Genomic DNA, 21,264 nt, shown 5'->3' with positions numbered 1-21,264 from the left:
AGTTCTCCAAAAAAATAATACTAATCTATTACAATTAGGTACAAGTTGACAACGTCAGGTTTTATAAAAACACCATGTAAAAATGTTTATATTGAAAACCATCAAACCGTCTGGCAATGGTGAGTCAATTATATTTTTCTTTTTGCAGAGCTGAGCGGTGGGCTCTCGTGCTACAATTTAACCGCATTGTTGCCAGATAGTTCAGCTCCATGATTGCCAAGTCGCATGATACGAATTATAAAATTCTCGTGGCGAAACGAAATGACCAAAATATTCGCTGATCGTCCGACTAACAGAGAACTCGGAGGCTCAAAAAGGTCATCGTGTGGGCAGTTAATGACAAGTAGCTGACACCTTGCTAAATCGATTGATTAGGAATAGGTGAACTTCCAGAAAAAAAATTTCAAAAATTGTCGTGTGCAAAAGGACGTTACTCAAAATTTTCGAGTTACGTAGCTTATCGTACAGCCGGTGTTGAAGTATTTTTTTGGTAGAAATTTTGTAATATTTTCTGTAGCCGTTTGGTTGTAAAAAAATAAACAATTTTCAAAAAAGTATTGCGTCTTATGGAAAGAATAAAATTCAAATGCCTGTATCTCTGTTCGACGCTCGCCAAAAATTCGTTAATTTTGCCGTGTTTTTTCGTTTCTCACTCCATTGCTCGAAAACTAAGCCTCAAATCGAAAAAATGTATTGTTTAAGAACTAAAGACCGATATTCTCTGATTACGATGGTGTCTATTGTTATAATTTTGAGGGAATATTAATGAAGTTATGATTAAAAAACTAAAGTTGCAACAAAATCTCTTAGGGCTAATAAGCGCAAACGTCGATGCGGGTGAGGGTGATCGACGTTTGCATTTTCTAATCGCTACGAGATTTTGTTGCAATTTTAGTTTTTTAATCATAACTTGACTAATATTTCGTCAAAATTATAATAACAAACACCACCGTTATCAGGGAATATCGGTCTTTACTTTTTAAAGAATACATTTTTTTGATTTGAGGCTTACTTTTTGAGCAATGGAGTGAGAAACGTAAAAACACGGCAAAATTAACAAGTTTTTGGCGAGCGTCGAACAGAGATACAGCCATTTCAATTTTGCTGTTCCCATAAAACACAATGCTTCTTTGAAAATTGTTTATTTTTTTACAACCAAACGGCTACAGAAAATATTACAAAGTTTCCACCAAAAAAATATTTGAACATCGGCTATCTGACACGCTACGTAACTCGAAAATTTTGAATAACGCCCTTTTGCACACCACAATTTTTGAACTTTTTTTTTTGGAAGTTCACCTATACATGACCAATCGATTTAGCAAGTTGTCAGCTTCTTGTCATTAACTGCCCACACGACGAACTTTTTAAGCGTGCGAGTTCTGTTAACCGGAAAGCTAGCGAATATTTTTGTCATTTCATTTCCAAACGCGATTTTTATGATACGTACCGTTGCAGATGTGGCAATCACGGAGGTGACAATTTGGCAACAGTGCGTTATAACGTCCCGCGACAAGAATAAAGAGAAAATGAAAAATACCTGATCTCTGAATATTTGTATATCGTTTATTATACCGGGTGGGGCATCGTATACGCGCACGCGAGAAATCGCGACTTCTAATTAAATAAAATTGGCGAAATTTTATATACCTGACTAATTATTGATAAGGTATATTTGAGAATTTTTTAATTTTTTTTTTGTTAATAAATAAGGCCGTAACAGTTTTATTAGTTTTCTGAAATTAACTGTTAATTTACCTATAAAGTTTTTACACTAAATGAATCTGTATCTGCTAGCGCATCAAACCCTGGTGGCACAACTACAAATTTTGACTTGGTTAGCTAAATAATTCGCTTTTTTATTTAAACGTAAACCAGACGGGTGATTTACGGCACAATGGTATAATTTCCCAACAAAGGTATAGCCGACCGTTTTAAACCTTTTTGCCATAAAATTGACAGTTTCCATTGTCACCTAAATTTACGACAGCACAAGTAGCAGGTCATAAATAAAAATGATTTTGAAAGTTGAAATATAAAACTGCGTTTAATTCAAAATCTAATTGGTATTTTTTTCCATAGATTTCGTAAATAATTATAGGAAGTGAATCTGGGTAGGTTAGTATAAAAATCAGAATTTGACTTTTTGGTTGAAATTTACATTTTAATTTTTTTTGACTTTGTTTGTAAGTGAAAAATTATCAAAAAATTATGAAATGTACCTTACCAATAGCTAGGTAAGTCTGAAAAATTTCGACAATTTTATTTAATTAGAAATCGCAATTTCTCGCGTGCGCATATACGATGCCCCACCCGGTATGGATCATAACTACTCGTATTACTCCACTGTTTCTGTTGTCTTTATTTATAATTGTTTGATTGTTTCCGAAAATTCTCCTTATTGATATTTAAAAACTGGTTTAAATTTGTTTTCGTTGAGTAAGACATTATTTCTTCGTGGTTTTAAATACATAGTACAATTCTCTATCATCTGCTGATAGAATCATTAAAACACTAACACATCAATATCCGCTTGTACAACACCACAACAGCTACACGAGGAAAGATCAGTATCGTTTTCTGCTGGACTACGCTGAAATTTTTTTTCGGTCAGTTTTTTGCAAAGAACATTAATAAATCTATTTTTTTCCCTACTAGTCTTAGAAGGCGTCATTATTGACTCTCGGACTGAACCCAGAAAAATTTCTCTCCTCCTGGTTAATACATTTTCATTATTAACCAGTGGTCAGCCGTCACCTAGCAACGAAAGATTTTCGTTGATTTCATTGGTTAACGTAGACAGACGATTTTCAATTTCCATAGCAACCGTTGAAAAATGAGAACTCGGATCGTCGCATCGGACAATTTAATTTAACTAATAATAACTATTATTAGAAAGGGTTTTAACGTATTTTAACGTATCTAGTAGTGAAAAAAATTGTATATAAATCACGGTGGAGAAGTCCCTTATAGCCTTCGCGCCTTACATCCCTCGGCACGCCTCGGGATCTAATCTTGGCACTCTGGCTATAATCATGAACTTCTCCACCTTGGTGTATAATATACTACATATTATGTTTTGTATGTGATGTGTGAGAGTGAGTGTTGATTGAACTACAACGATAGCGATTTTTCAATATACTTTAATGATTAATTACATAATCCATTGTGCTGTTTAGTACAAGTAGACACAGGTAGTAGTGCCAAAACTATACACAGGGTGTCTCAGTTACTCAATTACTCAGTTATTTTCCAGCGGATTTTTGTGAAATTTAAAATGCAGATATTTTAGACGGTAAAGAATAAAATCCCATTAATGCAATCACCCAAGTCTAAAAAACGTAATTTTTACATGCCTTTTTAAAATGTTGAATCAATTAAGATTTACATAAAAAATTGATCGTCAATAAAAAATGCTGTAGGAAAAACTCGTCCTTGAAAGACGTCTGGTTTGCAAGAAAAAAGCAAAAAACTGTGTTAAACGTGGCTGCAAATGCAAAAACGTAGGCGCGTATGAAACAAACGCGCAATTTTGCAGAATTTTGGTCATCCCTTTTCGGAGAAGTGCAGGTAACATATTTGACGTTTATCTTGCTAACCTTACAAACACTTACAAAGTTAAAGACAACATTTGGACGTAATTTATTATACTGGATGCTTTAATTCTTCCATAAAGGACTAAAACACGATCGGGATATTTTAGCAAGGTAATTTAGTTCACGTACGCTTCCTGTGTCTCCAAATAAATTGACGACTCTCTTAACCTTACATTTTGTAAAGCCTACATTTGGATAGTGTTCCACGAGAAAAAAAAATATCGAAATTTCTACCGCTGTAGTCTGTTTTTAGAGTATTTTCAATAAATGTTCACAATTTGACGTTTCTAATAAAGCGCGCCCAATTTTGACAGACTTTAAAGGGTGTACAAAATGTTGCTTGGAAATTAATCATCAATTGTTTCAAAAGGTAACTGCTCAAATGCCTTCAAATTTTACATTAAATTTTTAACGACAAAATTTAATCTTTTCGTTGAATCAGACAAGTGATTTACTTAATTGTTTGTGTAGACCCCTTTTTTTTAATGTTTAACAATCTAATAATAATCGCGCATAACTTTCGATAAAGGAAACATGTGTTAAAATTACATTTTTTAACTTGAGGTAATTTTATTATTACTAATTGAACCTTCACGGTCTAAAATATCTGCATTTTAAATTTCATAAAAATCCGTTGGTAAATAACCGAGATATTAGGCTCGAAAGTCCTAGCTGAGACACCCTGTATATGTAAATAATATGTATGTACCGCATTTTTATGTTTGGAATAAATATCGTGAAAAACTGAATTTTTTCAATATAGCAAAATTATTGTTTAAACAATAGAAATATTTATGTGCCTCCATCAAAATATTTCTGATTTCAAATATGTAATACATGAAAACAAATATTCAAAAAAAAAATCATCAAAATCGGACCTGTTCTTGAGAATTAAGAAGCAAAAACCTTCATTGACTCGACTAGTGGAAGTCAGCAACGACCGCAGGTGCACCACCCGAGTAGCTTTCCTGAATTCAGTCCGGTCAGAACCAGGACCCGTCTGGATCCTGCAGGTGCGCCGCGTCCCGTTTGCATCCTGCGTCGCCCTTCATTTCCATAAATCAGTCGGCTCATTCTGGATATTAAAAGTTCATTTTTCCGTCCGGTCTGTACGAGCTTTGGGGAATAATGGTCCATTGTTCGCGTTAATCCTCCCCTTATTGAAATTCGTCGCACGTATCGTGTTGCTCCTCGCAGGAATTAGTCGAAGATCCCGCTTTCGTTGTTTGTTTAGATTTTCGCGATCGTCAGGGCAACCGTGCACGATCGGAAGCGGCGATTCGATTTTGACAGGGGCTCCAGGGGGCCATCGCCAACCGGCCCCGGACTTATCGGGGCCTCTGTGCGTGTTGTCTCTAATTAAATCGTCGAATTTATTACGAAACTCACGTGCTTAATCTTACTTAACAGTCGTAAGGGCGTGATTAATGGCCTATTATACTCCGATTGAGCCCGAGAATTGCACTTCTCCCGTTTCCACCTAATCGGGATTAGCGCGCGAAAAAATTAAATCGTCGGTCGGGGGGCGCAATTAGCGCCCGTCTGGACCGCCTCGACGCCCCCGTAATCCGAACGGATCGTCCAATTTAACAGTGTAAACTCCGAAAAAAGGATAAACAGATTAGGACTTTCAACAAGCGATGAACAAGTCGAAACAACAAAAAAGAGCGAAACGCTTTGTCAAAAGGAGCGAGCTTTTTTAATTAGGGACGAAATAAAAACCGAGATTCTCTCGGAATCAGAATGAGTTTATAAAAATGGAGATAAAGCCGCTTTCGAAAGTGCCTTAATGGCCGTAACTCGGCGAGAAAAAGGTGTACGCCTCAAGTTGCCAGACTCCGCGTTGTTCTCAGATAAAACATGAAGCTTTCAAATTAAAACTTTATTATTTATGGCGCTGGAATTAAGCTTCCGCGTTGAGGCCCTCTTGAAACGCGAATATCTCGGAATTGATGTCGCTTCTTGACCCAATTAGGGAACAATCCCGGTGAAAAAGCGCCACCAACAGGTGCTCCAAATTGAAATTCGCTAATCCTCCTCATTTATGATCGTTGCAAAGACAAACAATACCGACCAATAAACTTTCCCCTCGACAATTTGTAATTATAAAATGAACAAGTAAAATTTCCTTCGCTGTCAATAAAAATAAAGTCGGCCTACATGTCGCCAGGTTGCTATGGAAACGACATCAATAAAACAATTCACTTTGACAAAAATTGCAAAAATGTCCGAAGAAAATTACGATGTTTCAATTCCGTGTACTCATCCAGAGTTAAAAAATATTATAAATTGTGCAGTGTCGCATTTGAAACCTGAAAAATCGAAACGGCAATATGAAAAATGTTACAGTGACTTTGAGACTGACGTAACAAGAAGAATGTGAAAACCGTGTCGGACTGGCTTACCTATTTATTGGAATTTATTTATTGTGGAAGGTAAATGTTAAGTTTTGTAATGCTACGTTGCATCAACTGCTCATTTTTAGGTTATTTTAATCGTGGAAATATCGGGAACAAGACACAAATAAACCAAAACGAAATTAACCTAAGATGATAGATCGATAATAGGGATCTTTCTTATCGACTCCTTGTCATGCCGTTGTCTCATTTGAAATTGGCGGATATTTCAAACCGGATGAAAATTCTGTACTATAATAGTGGCCGTTCCTGACACAAAATCAAACTTTTGAAACTTTAACTGTAACCAATCCAGATTTTGTAAAATTACACCGGAAATATGCAGATAGATATGTTGTAATTGTGATAATAAAATAAAAATTCATTAAAAGGGGTGGCGCACACCGTATCGGTTCGGAGTGGAAAAGTCCACCCTTTTCTCCCAAAACCTTTAATTTATTCAGCCGACGTCCGAAATTAAGCTGTGATTTCGGCAAGACGAGCCCCCGAATTACGTGCATTGTCTCGGGGCCAGAACACCCCTTTAATGGACTTGTTTAATTGGGTCTGACACCTCACCCCCATTGTTTTATGAGTAATTGTATGTAAATATTTCCCATTTTCGTCAAATCCGACTTGATTACCGCCAATCCAATCTGCAAGATTTAAATTCAAAGAGAACTGCGACTCCCCGAGAAGGAAAAAATTAACTTGACGCCGCCTTAATTAAGGACTCCCTCTGGAAAAAAATTGTTTGTTATCTAATAACCGGAGGGCACGAGACGCTAATGACCCATTCAACAGTTTCTTTCTCGGCGTCTTTGTCCTTCTGGATTTAATCGCGTCGGGCTTATTGTGAGGATCGCTTTGATTCCAGACCGGGTCCGGCGTAATCCTTTATCCTTGTCCCGGTGAATACATCATAATTTACCAGTAAATGGACGAGAAAGTGTCCTTTTGTCGACCGTGCATACCAATTTTGTCGAATGTCATTATCCTGCCGAGACACGCAAATTGTTGTTGCGTCCGTTATCAGGACAAGGATCTTGAATTTTTTGCGAGGAGAAATTTCCGAAAAATGTTGTTTTGTTGGTGACCCGTTCCTGGTCGACAAACACGCTTTTTCGTTGGCAGGATAATTCGCGTTGGGAAAAAGCAGCGTGGTGGGCGTCGAATGCGACAGTCGGTTGGCAGGTCGAAAGTTTCCAACTTTTAAAATGGAATAAATTTCGTTTTAGGCAAAACGAGGACTGTATCTGTTTATTAAGGACGGTGAGAGAAAATCGAAGGACTGTCTCCGCAGGATTATCATCCTTTGAACCGAACGATAAAAATTCCAGACGAACGGAGCTCCGCTTGTAAGGGATATCGGAAAAGCATTATTCTTTAACAAGTCAAATGTGTTTATGACACGACTTTCGTCTTCGGGGTGTGAAGTGATTGGAAATCTCGGTGTCCGCGACCGACACGTGAACACTTCCACGGCGACATTAAAAGCCGACACGGCTTTCACTCCAAATAAAAGATTTCCGGATCCGGCGGAAAGCGTCGGGCTGCATATTCGCCCGACTGTCTGAAAGCTTTCAATTTCAGACGTCGCTATCGCACTAATTCCGGTTGATTAAGCAAAATAATTTTTCACGGCTCTTCGCCGAACTGAAAAATCACCAATCCATTACCGGCTGCGGGCAAATCTGTGTATTGCGCGATGATTCTTTGTTGGGATTTTTTCTGGCCCTCGGGAGGCTCCACATTAATTCAGGATGATACGGGTTGATTAATTGCCTCTTTCCGAACGAAACCGAGCCCGCGATTTATCGTCCATACGGCACGACCGAGTGCAATCCGCAGACCGAGATGCATCCGACCTATTTCGATGCTTTCAGCGCTTTAATCGGATTTGTCTCCAGTGAGTCGTGGAGTTTAAGTGCCCTTTGTTAAAGAATCGCGGTTCGGCGTGGATTTAATTGCACTTTATGAGTCAAATCGTACCAATTGCACTTCCAGGACTCGTCCAATTACGACCAAGTTCTCTCCCAGCGTTGATGCTTCACTTATACGCGACGCGTCGGTGTGGACGAGTGAGCGATGGACTCTGGCGCCACCTTTCCCCCACTAGTTGAACCGGCGACGTGTCCCGCTATCTCACTAATGAGGCGAGCTCGAAGCCACTTTAACCGGATCTGTCTCCAGCGAGTCGTGGAGTTTATGAAAGAAACGTAGTTTGTCGTGGATTTAATTGCAGTTTACGAGCAAATTGCACTCCTAAGGTTACAAATTCGCTCTTTGATGTTCACGCTTTGCTCGTGCAGGACGCATCGGTCGGGACTAGTGAGTGACGACCTCTGGCGCCACCTTTTCGCCACTAGTTGAACTGGCAAAGTATCTCGCTTCACAATTCTGAATTTGTCTCCAGCGAGTCGTGGAGTTTGAGTACTCTCCGTGAAAGAATCGCGGTTTGTGGTGGATTTAAATGCAGTTTACGACAGTAAAGCAATTGCACTTTTGGGACTCGTTCGATTACAAATTCGCTCTATAGTGTTGTGCAAGATGGGTCGGTGTGGACTAGTGAGTGACGAACTCTGGCGCCACCTTCCCGCGACTAGTCGAACTGGGTTCACAATTCCATCTGGCTTATGAGGCGAGATCGTAGGTTTGTGTTTAATTAAGATGGGTCGGGTCCCGCACGGAATTATGCGATTACGGTCCACGGAATTCGTTGATGGACTTGTATTTTGATCTTGATCAATAATTGGATCCCGGAGGTAGATTTGATTAAGAGACGCAGCCAACTTCTCTAAAGTTTTAATAGTAATACGTACCCATAAATCCAGCAAAGAGCATACATTAGCGAAATTCCCTTATTGCTAAAGGTTATGTATAAAGTAATATAATTAAGGGGGGTTGGCAGTTATTTACTGTCTCCGACATAATGATGCATAATGGAAATTACTCATAATCACTCAAAGTGGGGCCATTATTCGGGGGAATTGCACCCTCGTCATGTTCGTTCAATACGTATTAGGAGCGGGGGCGATAAATTAAACCGCAACATCCTCGTCTCGTCCCTTTTTTCTCCTTCACCGAGTATTTATAACGCACTTAATAAGACGAATGCGTTTCTTTGTGTGGCTTAATAATTTTTTTAATCAGACTCTCGTACAGAGGCGAAGAACAAACGCGATAATATCGGCAGCGAGAGGGAATCCGGAGCCAATTTTTTATCCGAGCCGACTCGGAATTTATTAACTTCTGTTTTCCCGAAGTTTCGCTTTTTAAATCAGTCCTGCAGCAAGGGACTCCCTTAAACAGCAGTTATCTCCGGAATATACGTCCCGAAAGTAGGTGTACTCCGTCCAGGTCGAGAGCCCCCCTACATCAGCCGAACCCCTCGTTTTTGCCATTATTATCGTTACACTACACGCATAAACGCGTCTAAACGCTTTACAGCGCAATTCCGGGTGAATTAGTGGTGTAATTACCCGGAGTCGCGAGCCGACTTCCTAGACCGACCACTCCGGTCTCCATAAACTCCAATCTGTGCGGACGTCTGCTCTTTCACCGCAACACTTTAATAATTCATGTGTTGTCTCGCATCCGCCGTGATTACACTTTTTAAATGCATACTAGATGTGCAACGTCGACCAATTAAATTCGACCCCGAAACACCAAATGACGGATGGACCGGACGCGTGCCCCGAATAACGTCGAAGAGGAGACCCTTCACAAAAAAAAAAATCAAATCGACAGAAATTGAAAGAGTAACCCGAATCCGATTCACGAATCTCTCATTTATCGGTTTTCTATGGCCCGGAAAAAAGATATGTGGACGGGATCTGGTAAATTTGTTCGAGCGCTTAAAGCGCCTTCACAAAATGTATTAGTCAGTTTACAACGCTTCTCTATGTTGGTAATCACAATAACTCTCACCGAAAAAAAGAGAACAGCGATTCCGATTTGTTTTATACAGTTTTATCAATGTCCCGCACAGCTGCTTTCACGCATGTCGCGTCAGACACGGAGTGCCTCCAAGTGAGCGGTAGACACTGGCGCCCTCTACCAACGCATCTCTGAGCTGCGGTACCCTCCACGAGATGGCTCCCCAACTAAAGTATCATTGTCACTTGTCAAAAATGAAAACAGGATATACTGGACACGATTCAAATAAATATTAGAATTGTATATTTACTTGCAGATATTTTCTATTTCTATTTTTTACGTGACAACACTTTTGAATATACCCAGAATTCCACTTGATAAAAAAAACACTTTTTTTTGCATCAGCAACATTATTCATTGATGCAAATTAAAAAATATGATTTCAATATCGACAAAAACACATGAATATGTATTATTCATAAAACAATTACGAATATTGTATATCGTTAATGTTGACAATCGACTTTCTTCGGAAAAGATTAAACGTGACAACAAACGTAAGGCTTTTCGCAGAAACATCAGGTGCATACACGTAGTTTGAGGTTAATTCATATTCATGTTATGTCATTTCATTATGAAGCAGTTATATTTTCATTTTCACTGATTTTAAAGGTATAATCTGTTTCAAAATCAAAAACCCACCAACATTGCATTCTACCTCGAAAAAACAACCGACAACGTCGCCAACTTTTGTTTTTAGTGTGTCTGCAAGCGACAGAAAAAAGTAGGGTTATGAAAGAAAACTGTTGACCGTCGTTTTGGTCGTAGTTCATCGTGTTTTTTTTATTCTTATTTTATTATTTCACTCAAAAGGTACGATATGGTAGTTACAACCTTTCTGTACTATTCCGGACACGGAATCTTGGCCAACATTTTTTGACATTTCTAAAAAAATGATGTAAACCAATCATTAGTGTCATTAATAAATGACAATTATTAAAAATCACTTTGAAGTTTTTATTGTGACATCAAAAAGCAGGGAAATGGCATTATCGAGTCAAAAGTTAGGTTATATTCAATAAAGGCCAGTTCACACATATTTGTCAGTTAAATGTCAGTTGTGGCCAAGATTCTGTGTCCGGAATAGTACTGTCGCGAGCAAAAAATTCTGGTCGTCAATGTCATTTCAAAATTTGGTTAGATTGTCACAAATTAAAAAATTTCGCTGCCTGATTCTGCCCGTGTCAACAAAGTGTCAAAGAAATGAGAAAAAAATGATAATTAATGTCATATAATATGATGATAGGTTATGATATTTACGACCATTTTAAAATGGAGCATTTTCCATTGTGTCAAAGGATGATTTTAATGACCAGTTTTTTTTTGCTCGCGACAGTACATAGTAAATGGTAAAGCATAGAAAATTCTTCACAGTCTGTCAATGGACGTATCATGTAAAAAGAGAAATTTTCATGAATTAGAAATAATTTTTGAAAGAATGTTGTGATCACTAATCAAATTTTGCAAATTTTTTTCAGTTATTCTAAACAAAATGTAGAAAAAAAATTGAAAAAACTGGTATTATTTCTTCAATATTTTTTGGACATTGGACAAGAACAGAAGAATTAAAATTGTAAAGAAACGAACAACAATTTGTATCAATTTTGTACCACATGCTTCAATTTCCCGTCATTTGGCTTGAAGAGTTGAGCTACCGGTTACTAGGTGGCGCTGGCGCATCTCCTCACTCCCCCTCTTATTCGAGCTTTGTATTTGATTGCTGGCGGCGCTCGGCAAGCTTTTTATGATTGACTGTCTCGCTTTGGCGAATTGATCATTTCCACGCTCCGTTATGCCATAAATCAAGCGTGTCTTCTTGAAGGCGTGCCAGTGACGCGTCCCTACACATCTTCGCCGCGTTTAAGCCCATCCGATGATATCTGTCAGGGCGGAAATTGCTCCTTAATATAGTTTCTTCCATCGATACGGTTATTTTTCCTCGTCTGGCAGACGTCAAGCGCTTGACGCGGGTTCAACTCCTCGAGGAAATCAGACCGTCGCATAATTAGGATTGTCCCCTGAATGATTGATTCCAGCGATTCTTCCCGACAAATCCAAATGGAATTGTGGAGCCGTGACGAAACGAATTAAAATATCAATCAGTCGGTTCTCTGGTGCAAATCAGGGGTACGAACGCACCCAATTTTAATTCTGGATTTATTCAGTCGGGGTTGCGAGCGTGTCTTCTTCAAAACAAATTGGACGTTGCAGACGTGAGTTATGTCTGGCGCAAGAGGAATGCAAGGTGCAGCTCACGCGAACATCGTGAGCTGTCAACGAAAACTGTAAGTGGAAGTTATTGTTTTTTGGAAAGGTATTTACTCCTAATGAGCAGCGGGAGTTGACTGGGGTGTGGATTTCTTGCTGGGTCGTCTCGTTTGCCCCGCTGTGCTCGATCCGTTCTTGCGTTGGCGCTGATTTGTGGGCGGTAATCAGCTTTGGACTTTGATACAATTTTTGAAATCGCATCTGACGACTCTTTGTCCGTCTCTTCTCTCGTCCCGCCGGTCTTTTATTAGTGGGGTAAATCGGATGGAAATTTATGCGACCCCATTTGGCCAGACCTGAGGGTGTTGTCTTAAGCAGTAGGAATCTGCGCTCACTTTTTGTTCAATCGCCCAGGTTGACACAATTCACGTGGTGCAGCTTCAAGCGTAAAACAAGCACTTTAAACTTGCAATTTGCATAAATCCAGATTGAAAGCGCAAACACCAAATCCCCTATCAACTTTTTCTAACCCAGATTACTCTCTTGAATCAACAAAGAAGAGACCGGAAAAAAATTCGTGTGTGTACATTTTTATCGGAGTCTTTCTCGTGTAACGAGCCCAGAAACGTCACCATCGATCATCCCCTTCTCGTAATAATTTACATGTTCTGGTGTATCGCCGCTTCCCTCCTGAAACGTTTAGTCTCCGCTTTGTAAATGACGCTCCATTAGAATTTCTGAAAGACGGTGCGAGTTTCAAGCTAATTCAACAGAATGTTAACCCCGCGTGCAAAATTGTTGTCTGTCTGGAACGGAAGATGAAGCATCGCCCTGCGAGCATTTTATTGTGGTCACCGCTCGAAAAAAAAACTTTCCACTTCGGTGTCACCGTTTGGATTAGGTTTTTTTCAAGGGCCCGCGATACATTATCTTGTCACATCCGACGAATTTATGATGGGGTGTCGCCATACGTGACTAATTAAGTGTCGGAAAAGAGCTCCTCAACAACGATTCAATCGATAACGACATTACACGACACAACTTCAACTGGCACAACAAACTTTCGCCCTTAACAAGGGCCATCAATAATAATTGGCGCTGATAGGGATGATACCGGCGAGACGGCCATTATGGCGGGCATTTAATCGTGATTGGGGGCGTCTCAGGACTCCAAGAAAGGGATCGAATGTTAATTAAAGCTTTTGTCGGAGAGTCGAAAGGACCTGCACAACTATCGACACCCGTCGGGGAAATAAAAATCACCAAGTTTCTTATTAATCATTCCACTTCACAAAACTATCTGTTTCGGAGATCGCACCAGGAGTTCTGAGAGTTTCGAATAAAAACGTGACAGAGCGACGGAAACCGCAGTTAGGACAACTTTTGATCGATGTATAATGGCGGAGGCGCCGGGTTACTGGAAACTCGTCGATCAAACTCCTTTAATTAAGCGCAAAAAATGTGTTCACTTCTCGGTGTCAATTTACTCGGAGTTTCTTTCGGTGTAGAGTTTGATAGCGTTTCCTGTTACTTAACCTGAAACGCTGCGACGTCGCCCCATTAACGACAATAACGCCCGGGCGAGAGGCCCGTTAAATTTTATTCGCGTTTAGAACAACGGAGGAAATTCTCTTGTCTCAGTTTTTGTCCCGAATATTGACCGTCTTCTTGCCTCTCTCTAGACTAATGTGTCCCCAGGTCGGCGTCCTCACCTGAGACGCTTCGTCACCACCCGAAGCGGTCTGCAAGTTATTACAGTTTAATTTTAAAGAGCCGTAAAACGAGATAGTGTTAAAATGGGGACGAGTTTTCGCCTCTATCTAAAAATGCGGTAATTGGATTGCTCAAGTTTGGTTGTTTCAGCGTGTTCCGTCAGCGTGGGCGTTTGGACCCTGGTGGCCATCTCCGTGGAGAGATATTACGCCATTTGTCATCCGTTGAGGTCCTTGAGGTGGCAGACTTTGAGACACGCTTACAAGATGATCGTGGGGATATGGATCGGGAGTTTGATCTGCATGGCCCCCATAGCGGTGTTGAGCCAGCTCAAGCCCACCAAGCAAGGTGAGAGCGATTGCTTCGGCGAGACCTGCGGGAGGAGATTTAGGGGTTTGTTTGCGGGTCCACTTAAGACTTGCAAGCGAATAATTGCTCTAATAGTCGGCAAGAACAACAAACAACGATAAATTTTGCCACTTGATGGGGCTAAATAATAAATCAATATGGAACCGGCTTCTTTCCAGCCAATTGAACTTCAGAACAAACCCGCAACTTCGCCACCATCTTTCCACCCCTCGTGGACCTAACCGAACGAAATTTTAAATAATTCACTGGATAAAGAGAAAGTTTAACCGATTTTTTCTGCTGCTATCACCCCCTAATGGTGAAATATCGTGATCGTATTGCAACTCCGAAACTTCATGGTTAAATCCTATTATCAACCCGCTTTCCCTCACCCTGATTAAGAGCCTTTTAAGTATGATTTAACCAGAAAAAACCAAACGAAAAAAACGTTTTAATCCCGCCCAACTTTAATGGCCTCCTCGGATTTAATGTTGCAGGAAATTACAAATGTCGCGAGGACTGGCCCTCGCTCGACTACGAAAAAGCCTACAATCTCTTCCTCGACGTCGTCCTCTTGGTCATCCCTCTGCTGGTCCTGGGGGTGACCTACTCGCTCATCACCCGCACCCTCTGTCGAGGCATGAGAACTGAACGGGCCTTGCGAGATCACGCGAACGGCGCCGTCGAAGTCTACATCAACCTCCACGGCTCCACCACCACCAACCGATGGAGCAGCAAGTCGCGCAGCAACCCCAACTGGAGGCAGCTGCGCCACAATTGGTCGCAAGACTCGGCCAGTCCTATCAACGGCTCGCAGAAGCAGGTGGCGACGGGGTTGAGACGCACCAACGCCGAACGCAGCCTCCTCAACAAGAAACGCGTCATAAAAATGCTCTTCGCGGTGGTTTTGGAGTTCTTCATCTGTTGGACGCCCCTCTACGTTATCAACACCATCGCCCTGTTCGACCCTTCCGTTATTTACAACAGTCTAGGTTATAAGACTATCACGTTCTTTCAGTTGTTGGCGTACTGCTCCAGTTGCTGCAATCCCATCACTTATTGTTTCATGAATTGCGGATTCAGAAAATCTTTCCTCAGTCTGTTCAAGTGTCTGAAGAAAGGTCGGAATTTTGGAGTTAACGGCAGCGAAATCAACATGGAAACTAAGTGGACGAACCGATGCTCCGAGCATACGGAATTTATCAAATAATCGGTGTGATAATCATTAAAGTAAATAAAAATCGTATTACATAAAACCAGAGTTTTATTTTTCCACAAAGCATTTTCTTTTGAGCAAACGTGCGTTTTTTCTTTTCGTGACTTCAGAGATGGAACATTTAAAATTCAAAATTATCCCACTAACATAACCTAGAATTCTGTCGATTATCGATTCATTAATCATTATATTTCCACAAAAGTTACATATTCAAATTAGAATTTCCCTTCAGAGCAAATTTTCCCTCAATTTAAACCTAGAACACCTTGTAACTCTAAATTTATACTTCTACTAAGTTTGAATTAGTGAGGTTATGTTTGATTTTATAGAATTTATTACCTACTATTTTCGCCCAACCTCTAAATAAGTAATTTTAACACAATTGACGCTATTTTTCACTAAAATTAAGCCGTTTTGAATCGGATTCTGCACGAAAATGGAGAAAACAGCATTTGTAGGTTATGTTTGTTTCAATCCCCTGTAACGTCTTCTTTATTAAAATAATACCGCAAGAGACACTAATTTCCACAAAGCAGTCCTAACAGAATGGTAATATTTTTATTTTTTAAGTTTAGGTTGTAATGATGAATTCTTGACGATGTGCCTGAAGTGCAGAATCCAACAAATTAATGAAAGAGCTGAAGAAAAGTTGACGATTAGTTTCTTAGCAAACAGCGTCAAACAAGAAGGAAATGAATTGAAAACGGACGTTGCGTGTGGTGAAAATGTTTGTTCAACACCATTTCAATGGTGAATAATTGTGTAACCTATGTAGTAAATGTAACATTAAATCGTACAAGAACAAGACTCACTTGTCACGTCACCCGGAACTTGCAAATGCGAAATAAAATTTCGTTACAAATCTCTATCCAGATCAACGCTCAATTTCTAATTAAGTTACAAACAATCCTGGTAATGAGTTGGATAAACTCGGTAAAAAGGCATTCGAAAAGAGTTAATACGACAAAGTGTTGACCTCTCGATGATTAATGGTCAAAAGGAACTCAAAAACGCTTTCTTGGTAACTTTCTCGTGTGAAATTTGTTCGAAAACATTCACGGACAGACGCAAATACCGTCATCACAACCATCATCGCAAAGAATGTCCCATTGGCAACAAACAAATCACGGCCGGCAACTTTGCCAACCACGTGAAAAACCACCGCAGCTGCCCCCAAGTGTGCGACTAATGCGGCAAAACTTACACTAACCATGCCAAAGCCTTCGAGTGTGAAGAATGCAAAATTACCTTCAAGAATCGACGCGGCCTGAACGTGCACCGAAAGCGCGAACATATCGGTACAAAATAAAAAATTCGTGATTTTTCATTTTGACTGATGTGTTTCAAGGACGACTCATATCTGTTTCTGATCTGAAGAAACACGTCAAAATGGCACACCTAAAACTTACGTTTACGAATTTTGTAAAATGGGGTTTTCAGGACTGCACACTATGAAGACGCATCGTCAAAGACACACCATCAAGAAGCCCTACAGGTGAGGTGAGGGTTTCAAACAAAACTTGTCCTTGAAAGCAAGTTCAAGCACGACATCGTCGAGGCCTTGACCTTCGAATGCGAAGTGTGCGGAAATGGATTTTCGTCGTTGCACGCGGTCAAGGCGCACATGAGGTGTCATTGATTTTGTTTTTATTTAACTTTTTTCTTGTAAAACGCCAGCGGTTTTGTGTAGTTTTTATATTTACATATAAGTACATACTAAGGATAATACGTTTTGAAAAAAGTTGGTACCGAAAACAAATAAATTTCTTTGGTAATGATAAATTCATAATAAATTAATACTGCTTAGTCAAATACAAAAATAAAAAAGAAAATACAGAAGCTTTGGCAACTTAATACAACGATCGATATACTTAAGACATTTCAGACCACTTAAGCCACATTTACAACGGATTTCCTGTACATAGTCGTCACATTTATTTACATATTTCATCTAGTGCCTTTTGACGGTATTGAAACTTACTTTTTTAAACAAAAAAAACTTCTCAAAATCCAGTCAAGGATGATTAAGTAAGTCACAGTTTCGTGATGATACTCCCCATAAAGCATTCAAAAAATATTCTTATCTGTGTTACAAAATGATGTGTTGTTAGTTGGTTAACTGATTTCCGGAAACGCCGCGTCCATCAGAATCTCAAACATCTCCTGAAACAACCAGATCAGACGCCCGCTCCACCCCTGCGACAAAACTCACGTAGAGCAACTGCTTGTTCATGTTCTTCTCCTGGAACGCGTCGAACACCTTCTTGGCGCCGTTCTTCGCCGCGGTCGTCCCCACCAAAGTGGTCAACAACTCGGGGACGTTGTTAACGAACAGCTCCTGCGCCTCCCTCGCCGTCCGGATCTTCTCGTCGACGGTGCGCACCGGATTGGGACTGGCCAGACTGCCTCCGGGCCAGAAATTCTTCAAGACCAGCGTGATGTAGTAGTGGAGCATCTGCTCCGAGAACCACCAGGAGATGGTCTCGTGGATCTGGCGGTTGATGTTGCGGCCGTACGTCACCTGGACGAAGCCGATCAGGGTCTTGCGGAGGTACTTGAACACTCCCCTCATGTCGAACAGCTCGCTGAGGAGGGCGTACGAGGGCTCGGCGATGGTGTCTTTGGAGTCGTCGTAGAATTTGCCGTGGTGGCCGTTGAGCTTGACGAAGTCGACGGTGTCGGTGGCGGCGGGGGCGTCCAAGCACTGAGATATGTCCTCCTCTTCGCTCTCTTTCAACATGGAAGCGCTGTCCCTGCTCTGCTCGCTCCCGCTACTCGCAATTATAACAATCTCTTTGTTCTTGTACGAACAATTCTTACCTTTTGAAGAGCGTCGAAAAGGAAAACCTCGACTTCTTCGGACTAGGAGTGGAATGTTTCAAATGGTCCGAACTCGGACTCAGGAATGAGTAGACGGCCTCGCTCTGGTTGAGCTTGTCGTCGTTCAATATAAACTACAAAAGACAATCAAACGCAAACATTCAATCGCAACACTCACATCTAAATATTTTTGGATCTGTTGTTTCGCCTTCTCGAGCGAGCCTTTGTCGGTCTTCCCAAAGAGAAACTTGAAAGTATTCGAGGGCAACTCCAGAGCGCGAATTTCTGAACACAACGGTCTCAACTTCCTGTGCAACTCCTGGAATTGGGTCAGACTGCGGCACACCACCCACCCCGTACTGATGCTCTCCTCCCCCTCGGCTTCTTCCGCCATGTGGACCACCAAGACGAACTGGAGGGGTTCGCGCTCGTCCGGAACCTCCGCCGATTGGACTACAGTCCTCCACTTGCCCAAATTCTCCCCCCACACTTCCGTTCGAGTGAGATGGGCCTCCAGTTGTCTCCTCTCGCCTTGCAACCACTCCACCTCCTTCTCCAACTTGCTGAGGACTTTGGATTCCGGGCGCAGAGACAATCGCAACGCTTGCAACGCCTAAAAATCAACTTCAGTTGTTTCATTTACGTCTGTCACGCGTATCTACTTGAGATTTGTTGTGGAGTCTCTCCTCGAGTTGGTCCAGCTTTTGTTTGGCATAGTTAGAGTGGTCCCCCACGTTCAGATTGGTGCTGTCGACGCTCGAGAGGGAATCCCCGGAGAGCTGACGGTCCTCGAAGGAACGATCGATGTCGGATATGTCGTCTTCTTTCTCCATCGCGGAGACCATTTCTTTGTAGTAGTCGCTCATCAAAAACGACTGATAATACTTATCTTCTAGAGTTTGTACAACTTGACATTGCACTTCGTAAAATACTTCTGGTCCCTTATCACCTGTTCGAGACAAGGAAAATTTCAATTGTTCCCAAACGAACAAACAAACGAACCCAATAAAAACGCCTCCATCCTTTTGCGCGTGTTTTTGTCGACTTTTATCTCGGAAGTGGGATTTCTTATAAAAGTGTAAAAAATTTCGGCGCCCAACTGGTGCCAGTTTTTGCGGTGGGCGTTGCGCAACTCCTCCACCGCTGTCCAGTACCGCACCAAGTCCTGACTGGCGAGCGTCTCCAAAAACTGGGACAGATACTTCCGACCCAGGACGTGCTCCAAGATCGACGACAGCGGCAAAGTCTGTCAAAAAACATACGAAATCTGATTAGTCCGTACAAATCACGTGACCCGACATGCGACATCTGATTGGTCCGCACAATCACGTGACCCACCTTTTTGAAGTCGTCGGCGAACTGGTAGCCGAGCTCCCAACCAAAGCTCGCCAATCTTTTCTCGCACTCCTTCTTCGCCACCGTCAGCTGGTTGATGTACTTGCGCAACTTCTTCGCGGCGTTTATGTCCGATTTGTTTACCCCGGCCGACGCCATGACGCTCTTCTCGTTGTCCAAGTCGACGCCTTTGGATCGATTCAAGTTCTGAAGAGTGGTGGCCTGCATCAGCTTGGTCACCAGGCTGTACCGGATCGATTTCAAGGCGTCGATGTCGTCAGTTTTCGAGATAATCTTCAGAATGTCGTCGAAACTCTTGGCGTACTCGAAGGCTTTGACGTGAACGTTGGCGGCGATTTTTTGCGCTTCGATGTAATAGATCACGTGGAGATTGAAGAAGTCGGGGTCGGTGACGATGTCGACGAACGGTTTAAAAACTAATCGGACATTAAAGTGTCGTAAACTTTTCGAAATTTTTTACCTTTGCAAGCCAGGATTTCTCTGAGAAAATATTTGGAAGGAGAGAGCGAGTAGCTTCGCGGCAACAAAAACATGATGAACAATTCACTGGCAGATCTGATGTATTTCATTTCTTTCTCTGAAGACATGACGTGGGGCGAGAGCGCGAACATGGGAGGACGATCAGTGTCGGCTCTGAAGCAACTAATTCAAACGAGAAATTCGTTTAATAAACTTATACTAACACTACAGTCTTGGCCTCGCGGATCTTCTCAAAGTGACTGGTGACCTTGGACACGATGTCGCACGCTATCAGTTTGGCATGATCGACTCTGGAGAACCGCTCGTGCAAGATATCGATGGCCCCCCACAGGTCCTCCCTAAAATCTCGATAATTATCGACCCCCGCTGACGCCGCTAAACCCACCTGATATTTTCACCCAGCGCCTCCCAATTGTACGCATATTCCTTCAAATAAACCGAGATGTAATCGCGGACGATAAAATCCAACAACTGTTGGAGCAAACTGTCAACTGTGCGGCCGAAAATCTGAGAGAAATGAGCTTGAGGAGTTTTCACCGAGATGCTTGCCTCATACTCGCGCTAAACAACAAAAAGCTGACACTTGTTGTGTTGCGGACAAGACGACTCACCATCAGTGATATCCTGAAATTTTCTATATCCTTCAGGGTGTGTTCTGCCCCGACGGTGGCCACATGACGCGAAGACAGCTTGATATGGACCCAAACGACAACGGCAACGCTCGACAACACTAGACCGATCGTCAAAAGAACGAAGAGAAGATAGGACAGACATGTTGAATAGAGTAGCGACAGACCAAGACATGCAACTGCGATTCCCGTGACATAAACGTACATCCTAGAAAACGCGTCGATGGTCGCAACACATAACCTCAATCGACAAGTGCTCGAAGCAACTTACGTATCACTTCTGAATCATTATAAGTTATCGAGTAGTGATAACGCCATCATCCACAATAATGTTTTAAAAGTGTTTTTTCAAAAATCAAATCAGCTGATGTTTAAATGTCATTCGATTGACGTTCTGTGATGACAGTTTTTAGGGGATTTTGAACCCTAACGCTAGTAATGCTGGTTACATAACTGTCACTTCTTTTCGTCTACCCGTGTCGTGTTTGTTGCCTACTTACAAAATCAACTCGCCTGAACTAAACGAAGGATGTGTTGTTGATGGCGAACCTCAAGTGGTTGAG

At 41.5% G+C, this 21,264-nt stretch overlaps 2 protein-coding genes and 1 long non-coding RNA gene across 3 annotated transcripts in view; 2 read left to right on the top strand and 1 right to left on the bottom strand.

Annotated features, from left to right (window-relative positions):
* The window catches only part of CCKLR-17D3 (Cholecystokinin-like receptor at 17D3), a 29,462-nt gene extending 14,017 nt beyond the window's left edge, over positions 1 to 15,445 (top strand). The window contains exons 4-5 of the mRNA XM_069051211.1: positions 14,003 to 14,200; positions 14,698 to 15,445. Coding sequence (XP_068907312.1) covers positions 14,003 to 14,200; positions 14,698 to 15,410 — 911 coding nt within the window. The 3' untranslated portion in view covers positions 15,411 to 15,445. The remainder of the gene's footprint in view (positions 1 to 14,002; positions 14,201 to 14,697) is intronic.
* LOC138133344 (uncharacterized) lies at positions 5,796 to 6,570 on the top strand. Its single transcript, XR_011160338.1, has 2 exons — positions 5,796 to 6,031; positions 6,082 to 6,570. It is a non-coding gene; the product is annotated as an uncharacterized lncRNA (long non-coding RNA).
* Positions 15,446 to 17,094: 1,649 nt separating the features above from the next.
* snz (snazarus) lies at positions 17,095 to 21,133 on the bottom strand. The gene is made up of 12 exons (XM_069050786.1): positions 20,973 to 21,133; positions 20,684 to 20,909; positions 20,458 to 20,633; positions 20,276 to 20,410; positions 20,053 to 20,225; positions 19,575 to 20,008; positions 19,239 to 19,482; positions 18,899 to 19,185; positions 18,415 to 18,849; positions 18,237 to 18,370; positions 17,629 to 18,187; positions 17,095 to 17,579 (listed from the first exon to the last, which is right to left on the bottom strand). The coding sequence occupies exons 2-12, from the start codon at positions 20,906 to 20,908 to the stop codon at positions 17,532 to 17,534; spliced, it is 2,850 nt and encodes a 949-aa protein (XP_068906887.1). The 5' UTR covers position 20,909; positions 20,973 to 21,133; the 3' UTR covers positions 17,095 to 17,531.
* Between the last annotated feature and the right edge of the window lie 131 nt (positions 21,134 to 21,264).

The sequence above is a fragment of the Tenebrio molitor genome, chromosome 6, assembly GCF_963966145.1.
Source record: "Tenebrio molitor chromosome 6, icTenMoli1.1, whole genome shotgun sequence".
NCBI lineage: Eukaryota > Metazoa > Arthropoda > Insecta > Coleoptera > Tenebrionidae > Tenebrio > Tenebrio molitor.
This window is presented reverse-complemented; position numbering and strand designations above follow the sequence as displayed.

Excerpts from the sequence above, each read along its gene's own strand:
- snz (XM_069050786.1), bottom strand. The coding sequence starts at position 20,908 with ATGTACGTTTATGTCACGGGAATCGCAGTTGCATGTCTTGGTCTGTCG. Across the intron at positions 20,634-20,683 it reads ATTTCAGGATATCACTGATG|CGCGAGTATGAGGCAAGCAT; the intron begins GTGAGTCGTCTT and ends TTTGTTGTTTAG. Across the intron at positions 18,371-18,414 it reads AGATCCAAAAATATTTAGAT|TTTATATTGAACGACGACAA; the intron begins GTGAGTGTTGCG and ends TGTCTTTTGTAG.